This window comes from Alexandromys fortis, unplaced genomic scaffold (assembly GCF_014885135.2).
Source record: "Alexandromys fortis isolate MF-2015 unplaced genomic scaffold, M_Fortis_MF-2015_v1.1 scaffold_62, whole genome shotgun sequence".
Classification (NCBI taxonomy): domain Eukaryota; kingdom Metazoa; phylum Chordata; class Mammalia; order Rodentia; family Cricetidae; genus Alexandromys; species Alexandromys fortis.
Window position 1 is genome coordinate 7,982,101 of NW_026067942.1, and position 13,665 is coordinate 7,995,765.

Below are 13,665 nucleotides of genomic sequence, written 5' to 3' on the forward strand. Positions count from 1 at the left end.
GCACAGCACCGCACAGCAGCTCCACACACAGCAGCTCCACACACAGCTGCTCTCAGTTGCACCATAAAACAGAAACAGTGTTCTATAAATAGCTTGCCCTTGGCACACCTCAAATATGCCTACTCTGGACACTGTCCTAGATTGTCCTGTGTCCGCTTTCACCACTCTCCCATCCTTGTCTACAAAACACAGTTTGTTCTGAGGCTCATGCTTCAGGTCCATTATTCTTGTTTCCCAAGATGGAATCAAAATAATCTGATATACAATAGTGGTGTGTTTAGATGACAACAATATAATTCATTTGAAATTAAGTTCAAAGATTAAATGGTCCCTAATTTAGCACATATTGCACGGTGAGAAGCTATGGAGCAGAGGTAGACCTTCCTGAAGCAGCAGGTTCTTCTGGCACTCTTCAGATCATTGGTGCACTCTGCAGACAGCTCAGACACAGGCTTCTACTAAGAAGAGTGAAATGACACCGAACTACACTATTCTACCATCAGATCAACAGCAGCAATAACAACAAAAATCTCCAAAAGACACTGCTGATAGAGCAAGGAGTTCATACGTTTCTGGTAGGAACACAAAAGCATATTGTGAACAATATGATTATTGTTCACTGTCAACTTGACAGGATATGGAATCAGCAAGGATGTAAGACTACACACACACACACATACACACACCTATTAGGATAATTTTTTAATTTATTTTGAGATTGAAAATACTTTAATATAGGTTGAAAAGTGGGAATTTAAGAGAAAGTAAGCAAGCAGGGCTCCTACACAGCAGGAATGGACCCCAGGATTATTTAGTTCAGTCTCTGGACAGATCTATGGAAGATTATCTTGACTAGGTTAACAGATGTAGGAAGACCCACGCTAACAGTGGGTACCACCATTCCTTAAGCTTGGGTCTTGAGTTGCATAGAAAGGAGCAAGCTGGCTGAGACATCATTCCTCTCCTATTTTCTGACGGCACATACAAAGTGACCAGCTATCTCAAGCTCCTGCCACAGTGACTGCCTAGCCATGACAGACTGCACATGGAACTGTGAACCAAAATAAGCACGTTTCCCTGAAGCTGCTTTTGCCAAGCATAATTTATCACCATAACAATAAATAACTAAGACAAATATATACAAGGAAGGTAAGTTGGCAATTTCTAGCAGGTATATAATCATAAGCTTTTAATATTAAAAGCAATATTCCTCTTCTGAGTCTCCCTACCCACAGGTCTCCAGTAGTAAGTTCTCATACACACTTGTATAGAAATGGTTTATACCTCTGAGCTGATGATATGTAGTTGACATTCTGAACTCAAAGTTGCTGCTTTGTGAATTGAGTGAAACACTGATTTTATTCCAGGTACACTGGAAATCCACAGAACAATTCCAAACATCAAAGTGATATAGTATAATTTACATTTTTAAAAATCACTGATGCTTACCACAGCAAGGTAAGCATGTAAATAAGAAAAGGAAAACTACTCTAGTGGGCTAAGCAAAAGAAAATATTCAAGACTACAATGACAACAACAGGATGGGGGAGGGGAGATGGACTAAAAATGCACTAGAGTACAATGACAACTACACAGGACAAGTGGGAGATAAGAGACTGACTGGAATACGGGAAGATTCCTAAGTTAGGACCTAAGCAAGCAGGGAGTGCTACTCACAGCTGAGATGAGAAGGGCTTCACTACAAGGTGAAGGTTCACTTAAGAATTAAGACAGTCTTTTAGATGAGTCAGTCTGCTATTCTATTGACATGAAATGAAAATATCCAGAAGTTAGAAAAAGAGCAAGAACTTAAAGGCCATCCACGTTGACTTTCTTCAAGGAACATTCAAAACAGCACAACTAGATAGAACCACAGAAGGGAAGACGGTGAAGTTAGTCAAGCGCTATACTCTCATCTCATACAGCCTGTGCTGCAGACAGAGAGCACCCAGCAGGAGACAGAATGCGCGAGGAAAGAGAAATTCACCACTGAGCATAGCATGCAGACACCTTCTCGACATCCCAGCACTGTGAGGTGAAGGCAGAAGTTTCAGAAATTTAATGCCGGCCTCAGACACCCAGTAAGTTGAAGACCAGCATGGGATATATGAACAGCTACCTCAAGAAAACAAAGAAAGGGCTGATTTGGTGTCATCTTATCAGAATAACTGGCACTAATTACTGTGATTTTAGTTTGTATAACCTTCATATGCTCTGGTCTATGCAGTCTAGCTTAAAATGAGGAAGTATCAGCCTTCAGTCTTAAATGCTTAAACATTTATGAAACATCAGAATAGAATACCATTAAATGCCAAGGAAATACAAATCTAAACATTTTTTTCATAAAGTGATTACAGTGTGAATAATTTTTTTTAAATGTTAACTGGGCTAAAGTAGCTCAGTAGTAGAGTACTTGCTTAGCACTCGTGAAGCCCTGGGCTCAACGTCAGCAATGTGTAAAATCAGGCACGGCACCAGCACACACCTGTAATCCTAACACTTGGCAGGTGGGTGTAGATCAGGAGCTCAAAAATCTTTGTTACACAGTGAACTCAAGGTTACCCTGAGCCACCTAAGATCCAATCTCAAAAGTACATAAATAATCACAGAATGAAGATTCCATAGCACAAAGAAAAGTAGAAAGGCTGGTTAAATACAAAGTAATGTGAGCAACAACCCTAGCTAAGAGGAGGTTACGTGGCCTATTAAGATCACCAGCTGTCCTGACCACCTCTCCCGGTGTCCCCACTCAGTGCCCTTTCTCCAGGTCTCCTCTCTTCACAGTGCCCAGAGCCAAGTTCCTTAAGTCCTAGAACACCAGGTTCCTTCCCTTCCACCTAAATACCTGAATTACCTTTCCTTGGCTGGCTTGCTGAGCTACCTAACTGCCAAGTGGCTCCTTCTAAAGGAAGCAGAGGCAGTTGTTGGTGCCACGTGGTTGTCTGGGCTTTGTATATGTTCCCAATTTGAATTTCAACCAACCATTCGCATTACTCTAATAGGGTACAGTAACAGAACAGAAGCCAACTAGAGGACCATATTCACCCAGTACCCAGATTCTGGAAGGGGACAGAAAAAAAATAAAGAAATAAAAGAAAATAAACCAGACTCTATTAGTTCAAGAAAAGAAAATATGCAACCCTCAGTAGTCACGTAATAAGCAACATGGACTCCGGGTGTGCTCAAATCCATAATGCGGTGAGTACTGATATCTCTTAAATTCATGCCTTATGTAGCCAAATTATCATACTAAAATGTACTATATCCTAGAAAGTATTCACTTAGTACTTAGACATCCATGCAGAGCATTGACCTACCTTTTCTAATACAGATGAGTTCATGTACTCCACAAGTTCTCTCTCCACCTATTAAAAAAAAGTTTATTAGCAACAAAAATGCAGACAATGGCCTAAACTTTACTGTTACAAAGAACCACGCCAAATAGGTACCTAAAAATGATCTTAGGAAAAAGCTCCCTAATTATTTTCTTGAAGGTTAATGAAACTAAATATTACAGCCTGAATTTTTCTGAAAAATCCAGAACTGAAGGCTTTATTTGTGGAAAGATGACACTTCCTCACCTTCTGGAAAGGAGAGACTGCATCACCATCTCCTACCCCTTCCTTTCACCTGGAAAGAAGCACAGCAAGGAAGGACCCACTTTGTATCGGAGCCCTGGCATACATGGGCCGTTACTTTAACTGTCAACCCTGTAGACGCACCAGTTATATTACCACATAAGGGATAAAGGGAAGTGTGGCTACCCACTCTTATAAATTTGTAAGAAGACAAACAATAGATAACAGTATAAAAACATAATAACAATATAGCCCCATCCCCCCCCAAAAAAAAAGAACTGTTATGTCTTTGGAAAACATTTCCCCCAATCTCATTTTCCAACGTGGTGGTCAGGAAAACACAAATACAGGAGAGCACACACATGTATAAATACAGGAGAGCACACACATGTATAAATACAGGAGAGCACACACATGTATAAAGCCCCACGCACTCAGTTATCATAGAGCGTGTCTCCAGTCACGGCAAACCACAGCAGACACAGCAGGTAGCCACCAACTCCGAGGTCAACTCATCTTCACAAAAACTGCCCCCAAATTTACACAAAGAATATTCTCCTGATTTCTAACAGGAAGCTTATAAAATAGTAGACATTTTTAAGTCTCATTATTTTCAATACATTTGTGAAATCAGCCCAATGTTACTTGTGATTCATTCATTTTCATTGCTATACAAAATTCTGTGTTTAAATATACATAAATATATGCACAAGACTGTATATAGTTATACATAAACTTTAGTTCATAAACATTTGGACTGGCTCGAGTTTGAGTTTATATTAATTTTGCTATAGGCCATTTAAAGTATGTCTCTTTAATACGCATATGCACACCTTTCTCCTGGCTACACACCCAGAACCGCTGGGTGTACCTTTGTGGGATGCACACACGATGGAATGCTATAGTCTCTACAAAACTACTTGGATATTTGCAACAATAGGGACAAGCGGTAAAAACACTAATCTGAGAGAAAAAAAGCCAGACACAGAAGACAAATTAAACCCCATTGGAGGAATGTGTTTCAGTGACCTACTGAAGGTATGATGGTTTTATGACAATTTATTATAGTCTTAAAAACTGACGAGACAGCAGGTTTTAAATGTTCTCACCACAAAGAGTAAGTAGGAAAAGTGGCAGACATGTCTTGATTTAATATTCTACAATTTTGTACATATAAAAACACATCATAGCTCATAAATATACTGATTACTCTTATAAATATGTATTTCTTTCTCTCAAAAACATAATGCCATTACTCTAATGTAAGCTCAATAAAATTTTGTAGTATTCTCTGTATGTTTAACCTTATCAACTATACCTATGAATTACTTAATTTTTACATAATACTAAATTATGCAAGCATTTTAGTTCATTATAGAAGCTTATTATGAACAGTTCAGTGACAAGAAACAGAATTCCTACAGTAATTATGTGAGAAATAAAAAGTGATATTCATTTTTAAAATGGGACATATAAAAAGCAAAAAAAAAAAACAACTAGAAAACAGTATTTCTATCACCAAAGTAGGTTAGATCTACAGTCTAATTTGGTTGTAAAAATGTCTCTGTTTCCTGGATCAATAACAATAATACAAAGATCAGGAATACAGGTTTAGCTGGGGAAACACTAAACACAAAAGCTAAAGCTGAAAAAAGAATTATTATTGAGCAAAACTCCACTGTCAAATATAGTACTAACTGTAATATTACCAAGAAACTACAACAGACTACTTGCTAAAGAGCTAGAAAGAAATATAGCTGCAAATGCATCTTTTAAAACTGAGAAGACATTAGCCAAAGGAGTAGGTATTCACTCAATTTAATGAACTATTTTCAAGATACTAGAAAAAAACATGTGATAATAATAACCATAATTTATATTGAGGCCTATGACGTTTTCATAGTTAGCTGAACTATTTTTCCTATACAATAATTAAGCCGGATCCTCTAGATGTCAACATTTGTAAATTAAGTTTTAGTCACATGCTTTACTCATGGAACCAGAGTGCGCCTTTTAACATCTATTACTAAAGCAAGATTCTCTTGGACTGGAGAGACAGCTCAGGAGGTTAAAACACATACTGTTCTTGACAAAATTCAGTTCCTGGGACCCATGTCTGGGATCCTGTAACTACCTCTAACTGTTCCAGGGATCTGATGCCCTCTTCCGGCCTTTGTAGACACCTACATTCAAATTCTCTCTCTCTCTCTCTCTCTCTCTCTCTCTCTCTCTCTCTCTCTTCCTAATCCTTTTCCTTTTACATTTCTCTCTTGGAAATGTTGTAGTTTGTCTGTGTGCTATCAAAAATTCAGGTGTCAAACTTAATGCACAATGTAATACTATTGAAAGATGAAGCTTGCTACTGGCTAAACTGCTAGGTTATACTGAATTGAATTCTTTTTTTTTTTTTTTTTTTTTTTTTTGTNAAAAATAAATCCTTAAAGCTAAACTCTCCACATATTTAATATAAATTGGTTGTTTTATTTCATGCAACTAGTGATGGGGGAGAGTCTTCTGTTTTGTGTTGATTTCATTGGTTAAATAAAGAGACTGCCTTGGCCCTTTAATAGGACATAAAATTAGGTAGGTGGAGTAAACAGAACAGAATGCTAGGAGAAAGAAACTGAGTCAGGAGTCACCATGATTCTCCCACCAGACACAGATGCAGGTTAAGATCTTCCCTGGTAAGCCAGCTCGTGGGCCACGCAGATTATTAGAAATGGGTTAGATCAATATGTAAGAACTAGCCAATAAGAGGCTGGAACTAATGGGCTAGGCAGTGTTTAAAAGAATACAGTTTCCGTGTAATTATTTCGGGTGTAAAGCTAGCTGTGCGGGCAGCCGGGTGCCAGGAACGTAGCCCGCCGCTCATATTACAACCATCTAGTCCTGAGTATAATAGCAGGTTTTACTTAGTATTAACAATAACAACAAAACCCTGTGGAATGACAAGAAAAACTAACTTTAATATATAGAGAGAAACAGTCTTATTTGTTTATTTGTTTGTTTGTTTATTGTGTGTGTGTCCATGAACGTGCATGATTGGCACAGGACACATGTGAAAGTCAGAGGACATCATGTGAGAGTGGCTACTCTCATGCCGCCGTGTGGGCTCTGGAAATTCGGCATGGCAACAAGCACCCTTACCCAGTGAACCATCTCTCATCTGCCCCTATCTTTGCTAAGTATTTTCTTTATCTATACTAAATAAAAGAACTTCAGTTTTTAAAAGCTAGTCAAATAATTACTACATCTTAAACTTAGTTAACTAACCACTGTCAATCTGTCAAAGCACTTAAAGAAAAAAAATCTCATGTTGCAAGGCCATTGTTCTGTCCCGTCCACCCAGCTAGCTTACAAATAACCACACAGAAACTGTATTAACTAAAACACTGCTTGGTCGTTAGCTTTAGCTTCTTATTAGCTAACTCTTACATATAGTTTAACCCATTTCCATTAATCTGTGTATCGTCACGTGACTGAGGCTTACTGGCAAGATTCTAACCAGCGTCCGTCTCAGGCAGAAGATCCATGGCATCTCTGACTCTGCCCTTCTTCCCAGCATTCAGTTCTGTCTCCTCCACCTACCTAAGTTCTGCCCTATCAACTAGGCCAAGGCAGTTTCTTTATTCATTATCCAGTGAAAGCAACACACAAACAGAAGGAGCTCCTACACCAATCACATAACTAACATAACAGACTAGAATTTGTAAATAAACCCAGCTAACCCATTATTTACAGTACAAACAAAGCAGAACCCTAATGGTTAAAGTTTCCCAAGACTGCTAATTAGTGTTTTAAAAAATTCAAATATTGTAGCTAACAACCAATGAAGTTAATTAAGAAGTTAAAATGGACATTTTCACTAGTACAAAAATAGAAATATTATGAATTTGCTTTTGAGTGCTTTAAGGTAATTTATATAAAGCAAACTTCATTTAAGAACTGTCTTTAGCGGTAATACAAGCACTGGTCTTGAAATGATCTTAGCTGCCTGGGATTCAGAGCACCAGGTGACCTATCAGTCATCAGCACAGTTCTTCTTGGGCAGCTCCAGTAGGAACAAGAGAGACTGTCCAGTCCTCTATGGTGGCAGCAAGGGGAGAGATAATAGACGGTGTGGGGCACACGCATGTTGATTAAGTACCTTCACGTGTTTGTATGAATGGACACACAGCTGGGAACATGCCTCGTAAGTAACTTGGATACTTTTGTGAGGGGGAGAAAAATCATTACAGACTACCTACTTCCCTACTTCCCAGAAGGGAAAATGCACCAGAGTACATGCAGGTGTCAAAGAGAGAATTAAACCTATGGTTCAGCTTCTGTAAGAGTTTTCCTTACAATTCACTTTATTGGATTCTGACCGCTGGCTTAGGTCACCTCCACATACAAGCTTCACTAATGTTTTTCCATGGTCAGACACTGAAAACCTAGTTAGTGTCTTATGTTTCATCTCATCTAAAAACTTTTTTTCCCTGGACTTCATCCATGAAAGTAGTCACAACCTTTAAGTTCTTCTGTAAATTCTTCTACTTACTGTACATAAGGAAAAGACTTTAAACATTTTTTGTTTATGCTGCCAACTGCCCCAAATCACCTTAACCTATTTAGACCTCCAACTTGTATAAGTATTTTTAGATTAGTCTCCAATTTAAGCCAATTCCTAGTTTGGGTCTCTAATTTTAAGAGCACAGTGTTATAAACGATCATGCTTTCTGGGCCGAGCCAGGCTTCACATCTAACGTCAGCATCATCTAGCACGGCTTCTACAGACCTGTGTTTGTTTATATAGGAGTTACGGTGAGGAAATGTAGTTATTATAAAGTGGTGATAATAGTCCCAGGACAAAAATAGCTTTCATGTTGCACGCTCATTCTGCTAAATGGGAATGCCTGCTGCAGGAAGATCGATATAGTTTTGAAAACTTCCAAAACCAAGTACACAACTAATAGGAAAAAGGATGACCCAGCACAGCAGGAAGAAGTGGGTGTCGATGACTGGAATCCAAAGTCATGAAGTTCAAAGAGAATGTCAGCGTTTAGGCCTAGGAAACAGAGAAGACTCCTGAATGGTTCTCTTCTTTTTTCAGCACCCATTTTCACTGGACTTCAAAAACCAGCTTGTGTAAATATCCCAAAATGAATGTTAGCCCCTCACACAGGCTATACTTTAATTTTTTTTTTCTTAAAGGAAAACCATTAGGCCTCCAAACTTCTAAAAGTTACCTCCTAAGTTGGCACCACTGCTATACAATTACAGTAGAATTAAAACAATCTGAACAAGTCAAGGCCTTTCTACACTCAACTCCCAGCCTAACTTTGGGAACATACTCACCACTACCACAACATCACACGAACAGCCCAGTCTATTTTGATAGCAATGGTGTGTCAGGTCAACCAGACGGCTCAGCATCTAAAGCACAGCAGAGCTAGCCTGACAAGGAGAGTGCCATCAGAGCCTGCGGCGGACACAGATGTCCAGACACAAGCACGGACTGGAGGAACTATGGTTACCCGGCCTCTGCCCACAGGGGTGCTTGCTCGATCTCCTGCTCCTTCCTCTTCTCCTCTCTCCCACATACCCATATGCTAAATTTGAAAAATGGAGAAACAAAAGCTTGCTCAACATAGTATCTCTCATTTGACCTACATAAATCCCTATGTATTTAATTAATAATTTTTCTAAATACAATTTTTTCCTTATAAAATTAAATTTACTGGCAAATTAGTCCACTTTTCCAGTCACTGGACTACTCTGTATATTTTACTTTTATTTAATGTTTTAAACTAGTAGAAAGCTACTAACACAACACAGTAAATCCCTACCAAGTATGTGCTCAGACATAGCATGGTCTATTAACTGAAAATAAAACAAAATCCTTCTGTGTTGGCTATGCCAGATAAATTTTTTAAAACTATAAGTATGCATTGCTGTATAGTAAGATACAATGAAAATAATTTAATATTTCATTAATATTTATCTCATGGTGAGCTCAAAATACTACTCTGAAGATTTAGTCTACCATGGTCCTAAAATCATGAAAATAAGAAATTGTTCTGAATATATGTATGGCTTTTAGAAGCTTGTTAATAAATAACACCTTGCTATATTATCACTACTTCTGTAACTGATGACTACTGAGAGAGAGGAAGAATTAGTCTCTCTCAGGGATGAGTCCCTTAGTTGATTGTCCAGTATAAACTGGTCAGTTCTAAAATCATATACACACACAACAAAAACAGACTCAGAAGGCTGTATTTATATATTTTTACATATATGCAAACTATATTTAACAGAATAATTGGGGAAGAAAAGGCTATCAAATTAGGAGTTGGAGGACATGGGAGGAATTGGAGGGAGGGTGTGCAGGGAGGAACCAGGAGGAAGAAAGCGATGTATTTATGTTTTAATTAAAAATGTATGAAATAAAAACAAACAATCAGACAAAAAATATTATTGAATATTATTAATGTTACACTGTGTCAGCAAAATAGAAATTTAAACATTAACTATGTCCTTATATTACTCATTTATCATTATTTGTAACTGTCTGTATTTTAATAGGAATGTTTAGTTTTACATGGCAAATGTTCAAATATAACTATGTAGTAAATAAACTAAATTAAATATTAAAAAAGAAATAATAAATCAAAGGTTTCAATTTATTAGGTTCAAGTAAGGTATTACTAAGGGTGTATGTGGCGGAGGTGTATAATCGATGTGTTTTTCCCCTCTGTATGCTGTGACTGTGTTTTATTACCATTGGTTAATAAAGAAGCTGCTTTGGCCAATGGCTTAGCAGAGTAAAGCCATGCAGGGAAACATGAACAGGGATATAGAGAGAGAGTAGGCAGAGTCAAACAGAAGTAAGCCAGCTGCCAAGGAAACAAGACATGTAGAAAATGAGGTAACACCACAGCCACAGGGCAATACAAATACATAGACTAATAGAAATGGGTTAATTTAAGATGTAAAAGCTAGCTAGAATTACGCCTAAGCCATTGGCCAAACAATGTTGTAATTAATATAGTTTCTGTGAAATTATTTAGGTCTGGGCAGCCAAGAAATGAAAACAGTCTTCATTACATGTAATCTCAAAAATGTAAACTGGGGAGAAAAAATGTTAATAAAATAAAATAAACAAAGGACATTAAGCCTAAAGTTCACAAGACTAGAGAAGCCAAATAACAAGGTGAACTCAAAGAAAAGCATATATAGATCCTCTTGGAAATTGGAAGCAAACAAGATTGCCAGGAAAAAGTTGGGAGCATGGGGGTGGGATGGGGTAGGGGAAGAGGAGACGGGGAGAGAGAAGGGAAAAGGGAAAGACTGGAGAGAGCTTGGGGGAGTGGGAGTGTGGAGATGAAGGAAGGGCAGATATAGGAGCAGGGAAGAAGATATCTACATTAAGGGAGCCATTTTAGGGATGGCAAGAGGCTTGGCTCTAGAGGGGATCCCAGGTGTCCACAGGGATGTCCCCAGCTAGGTCCCTGGGCAGCAGAGTAGAGGGTGCCTGAACTGGCCTTGCCCCACTATCACACTGATGATTATATCGAATATCACCATAGAATCTTCGTCTGGCTACAGATGAAGATAGAGATAAAGTCCCTCCTCAGAGCACTGGACTGAGCCCCCAAGGTCCAGTTGAAGAGCAGAAGGAGGGAAAAGATGAGCAAGGAAGTCTGGACAGCGAGGGGTTGGTCCATCCACTCAGATAGTGTGCCTGTTCTAATGGGAGCTCACCAAATCCAGCTGGACCAGGACTGAATGAGCATGTGAGCATGGACTCTCTGAATGTGGCTGCAAATGGGGGCTGACTGAGAAGCCATTGATAAAGGCACTGGGACTTGTTTCTACTGCATGTACTGGCTTTTTGGGGCCGTAGTCTATTTGGATGCAAAGCTTCCTAGGCCTGGAATGGGGGGGGGGGTTGGACTTCCCACAGGGCAGGGTTCCCTGCCCTCTCTTGAGGGAGAGGGAGGGAGGAGGGTGAGTGGGGGAGCGGGACGGGAATGGGAGGAGGGGAGGAAGTATAAATTTTTGAATGGAAAAATAAATTTTAAAAAAGAAAATAAACAAATCATTTCTTTCTGCAGGGACTTGGGTTTTGGGAGGGGGGTTGGTTGTTGTGCGAGTTTTTTTGTTGGATTTTTTTTTTATGGTTTTTCAAGATAGGGTTTCACTAAGTAACATCCTTGGGTGTCCTGGAACTAACTCTGTAGACCAAACTGGCCTTGAACTCACAGAGATTCACCTGTCTCTGCCTCTTGAGTGCTGGTAAATCATTTTTCAATAAGTATATGAGCAAAAATATAAACACTAAGTAAAATAAATGTATTTAAGATACAGGCATGAAAGGATTTAGTGAACTATACAATGGAGTTAATATCCAGGTTTCTAGCTTGAATGTCATTCAGCCAGTGAATCTGCACAAAGTAAGGAGGTATGGAAAGTATGAGGGATAGATTACAACTTACGGTCATTCTGGATGTTGTAAGGTGGACATTTTGGATTGCTTTGGTACATCCAAGTGAGGATCTCTACCTACTACTTTAAAATGTGAGTGAAGATAACTATCTACTACAGAAAAATTCTGCTAGAGACAGGCATCAAAACAGTGGATGTAATATGAAGACTACGTACAGAATTCCATGAAATAATTCAAGAAATGTGGACTGAGGACATAGGATTTCAGGTGCTTCTTGATAAAGACTATCCTCTTTGAATTTATAGTTGGACTACAGATGTTAAAATTGTTCAATATATGAAGTTTGAATAAACTAGATAATAGCAATAGAGTTGAAACAGAAACATAAAGAACATTAGTTCAGGTAAGCAGAAAAAAAACTAAGTAGTCAGGAGAAAACTCCAAAATTAGAAAATAGCCAACAAGCAATAGCTTAGCAGTTGAGAATACTAGCTGTTCTTCCAGAGAACCTGGGTTCAATTCCTAGCACCCACATGGCAGCTTACAAGTGTCTGTAACTCCTCCTCCAGGTAATCTGACAGACACACACACACAGACACACGCACGCAGGCAAAACGCCAATGCACATAAAATAAAAATAAATAAATCATGGAACAAAAGAAAGGAAAAATAGTCAACAAAGGTGGGTTGATAGCAATACCAGAGAAGTCCATGTCCTGGGCAGCCAACGCATGTCAGGATGATCACAACCTGAACTGCCAGACAGCTAGGACCTATAAGCTGTCCATTGGGAAAACGCTTTTTAGAAAGTGTACTTGCAGAGCTGAAGAAATGACTTAGCAATTAAGATCACCAGCCGCTCTTCCAGAAAACCTGGGAGTGGTTCCCAGCACGTCCATGATTGCTATGACCGTCTGTAACTCCAGTTCCAGGCAATCTGATGCCCTTTTCTAACCTTATGGGCACCAGGCCCCCACATGGTATGCCAATACACATGCAGCCAAAACACCTATACACATAAAATCATACTAAAGAAAGTATTTTAAGTGTACTTCCACTTAAGAGTTAACTTCCTCATCTCTCAGTAGAATTTTCTTTGCTCAGTACGATGTTACCATCAACCTAACTTTCTATGAAGACCTCTTAATAGGCATACCTCTGACTGATAAAGGAGGAGATGGTTGCTTACAGATAATTTGGGACTATAAAACAAAGAGTTTTATTCAGAGGAGGAAATCCAAATAGCTGTTGGTCCTAAACTCAAGGCTAACCCACTGAACAGAACTATTAAAAGCACGCCTCCCTGCTACAACACCTATTCTCAAGTCACAACACAATTTAGTTACATAAAGGGCTGAAGACACAGCTAGAGTGAGGAACCCAAGTAAAACAGTCCATAGTTTTGGTTGAATACAAGCTCATTTGAGTCAACAAGAAGTTACACAAAAGGTTATTCTAACATTAAGCTGCACTCAGAGAATTAAGTACAAGTAAGGCTATAATAGCTTTGATAACAAGTAAAATGGAATTTTCCATCACTGTATTTCAAATTTTGGTTTTTTTTTTTTTTTTTTTTTTTGGATTTTTTGAGACAGGGTTTCTCCGTAGCTTTTTGGTTCCTGTCCTGGAACTAGCTCTTGTAGACCAGGCTGGCCT

At 38.8% G+C, this 13,665-nt stretch overlaps 1 protein-coding gene across 2 annotated transcripts in view; it reads right to left on the reverse strand.

The window, feature by feature from the left end:
- The window catches only part of Syt14 (synaptotagmin 14), a 162,762-nt gene that overhangs the window by 146,466 nt on the left and 2,631 nt on the right, over positions 1–13,665 (reverse strand). For both annotated transcript variants that reach the window (XM_050148240.1, XM_050148239.1), the window contains exon 2: positions 3,318–3,365. In XM_050148240.1, coding sequence (XP_050004197.1) covers positions 3,318–3,365 — 48 coding nt within the window. The remainder of the gene's footprint in view (positions 1–3,317; positions 3,366–13,665) is intronic.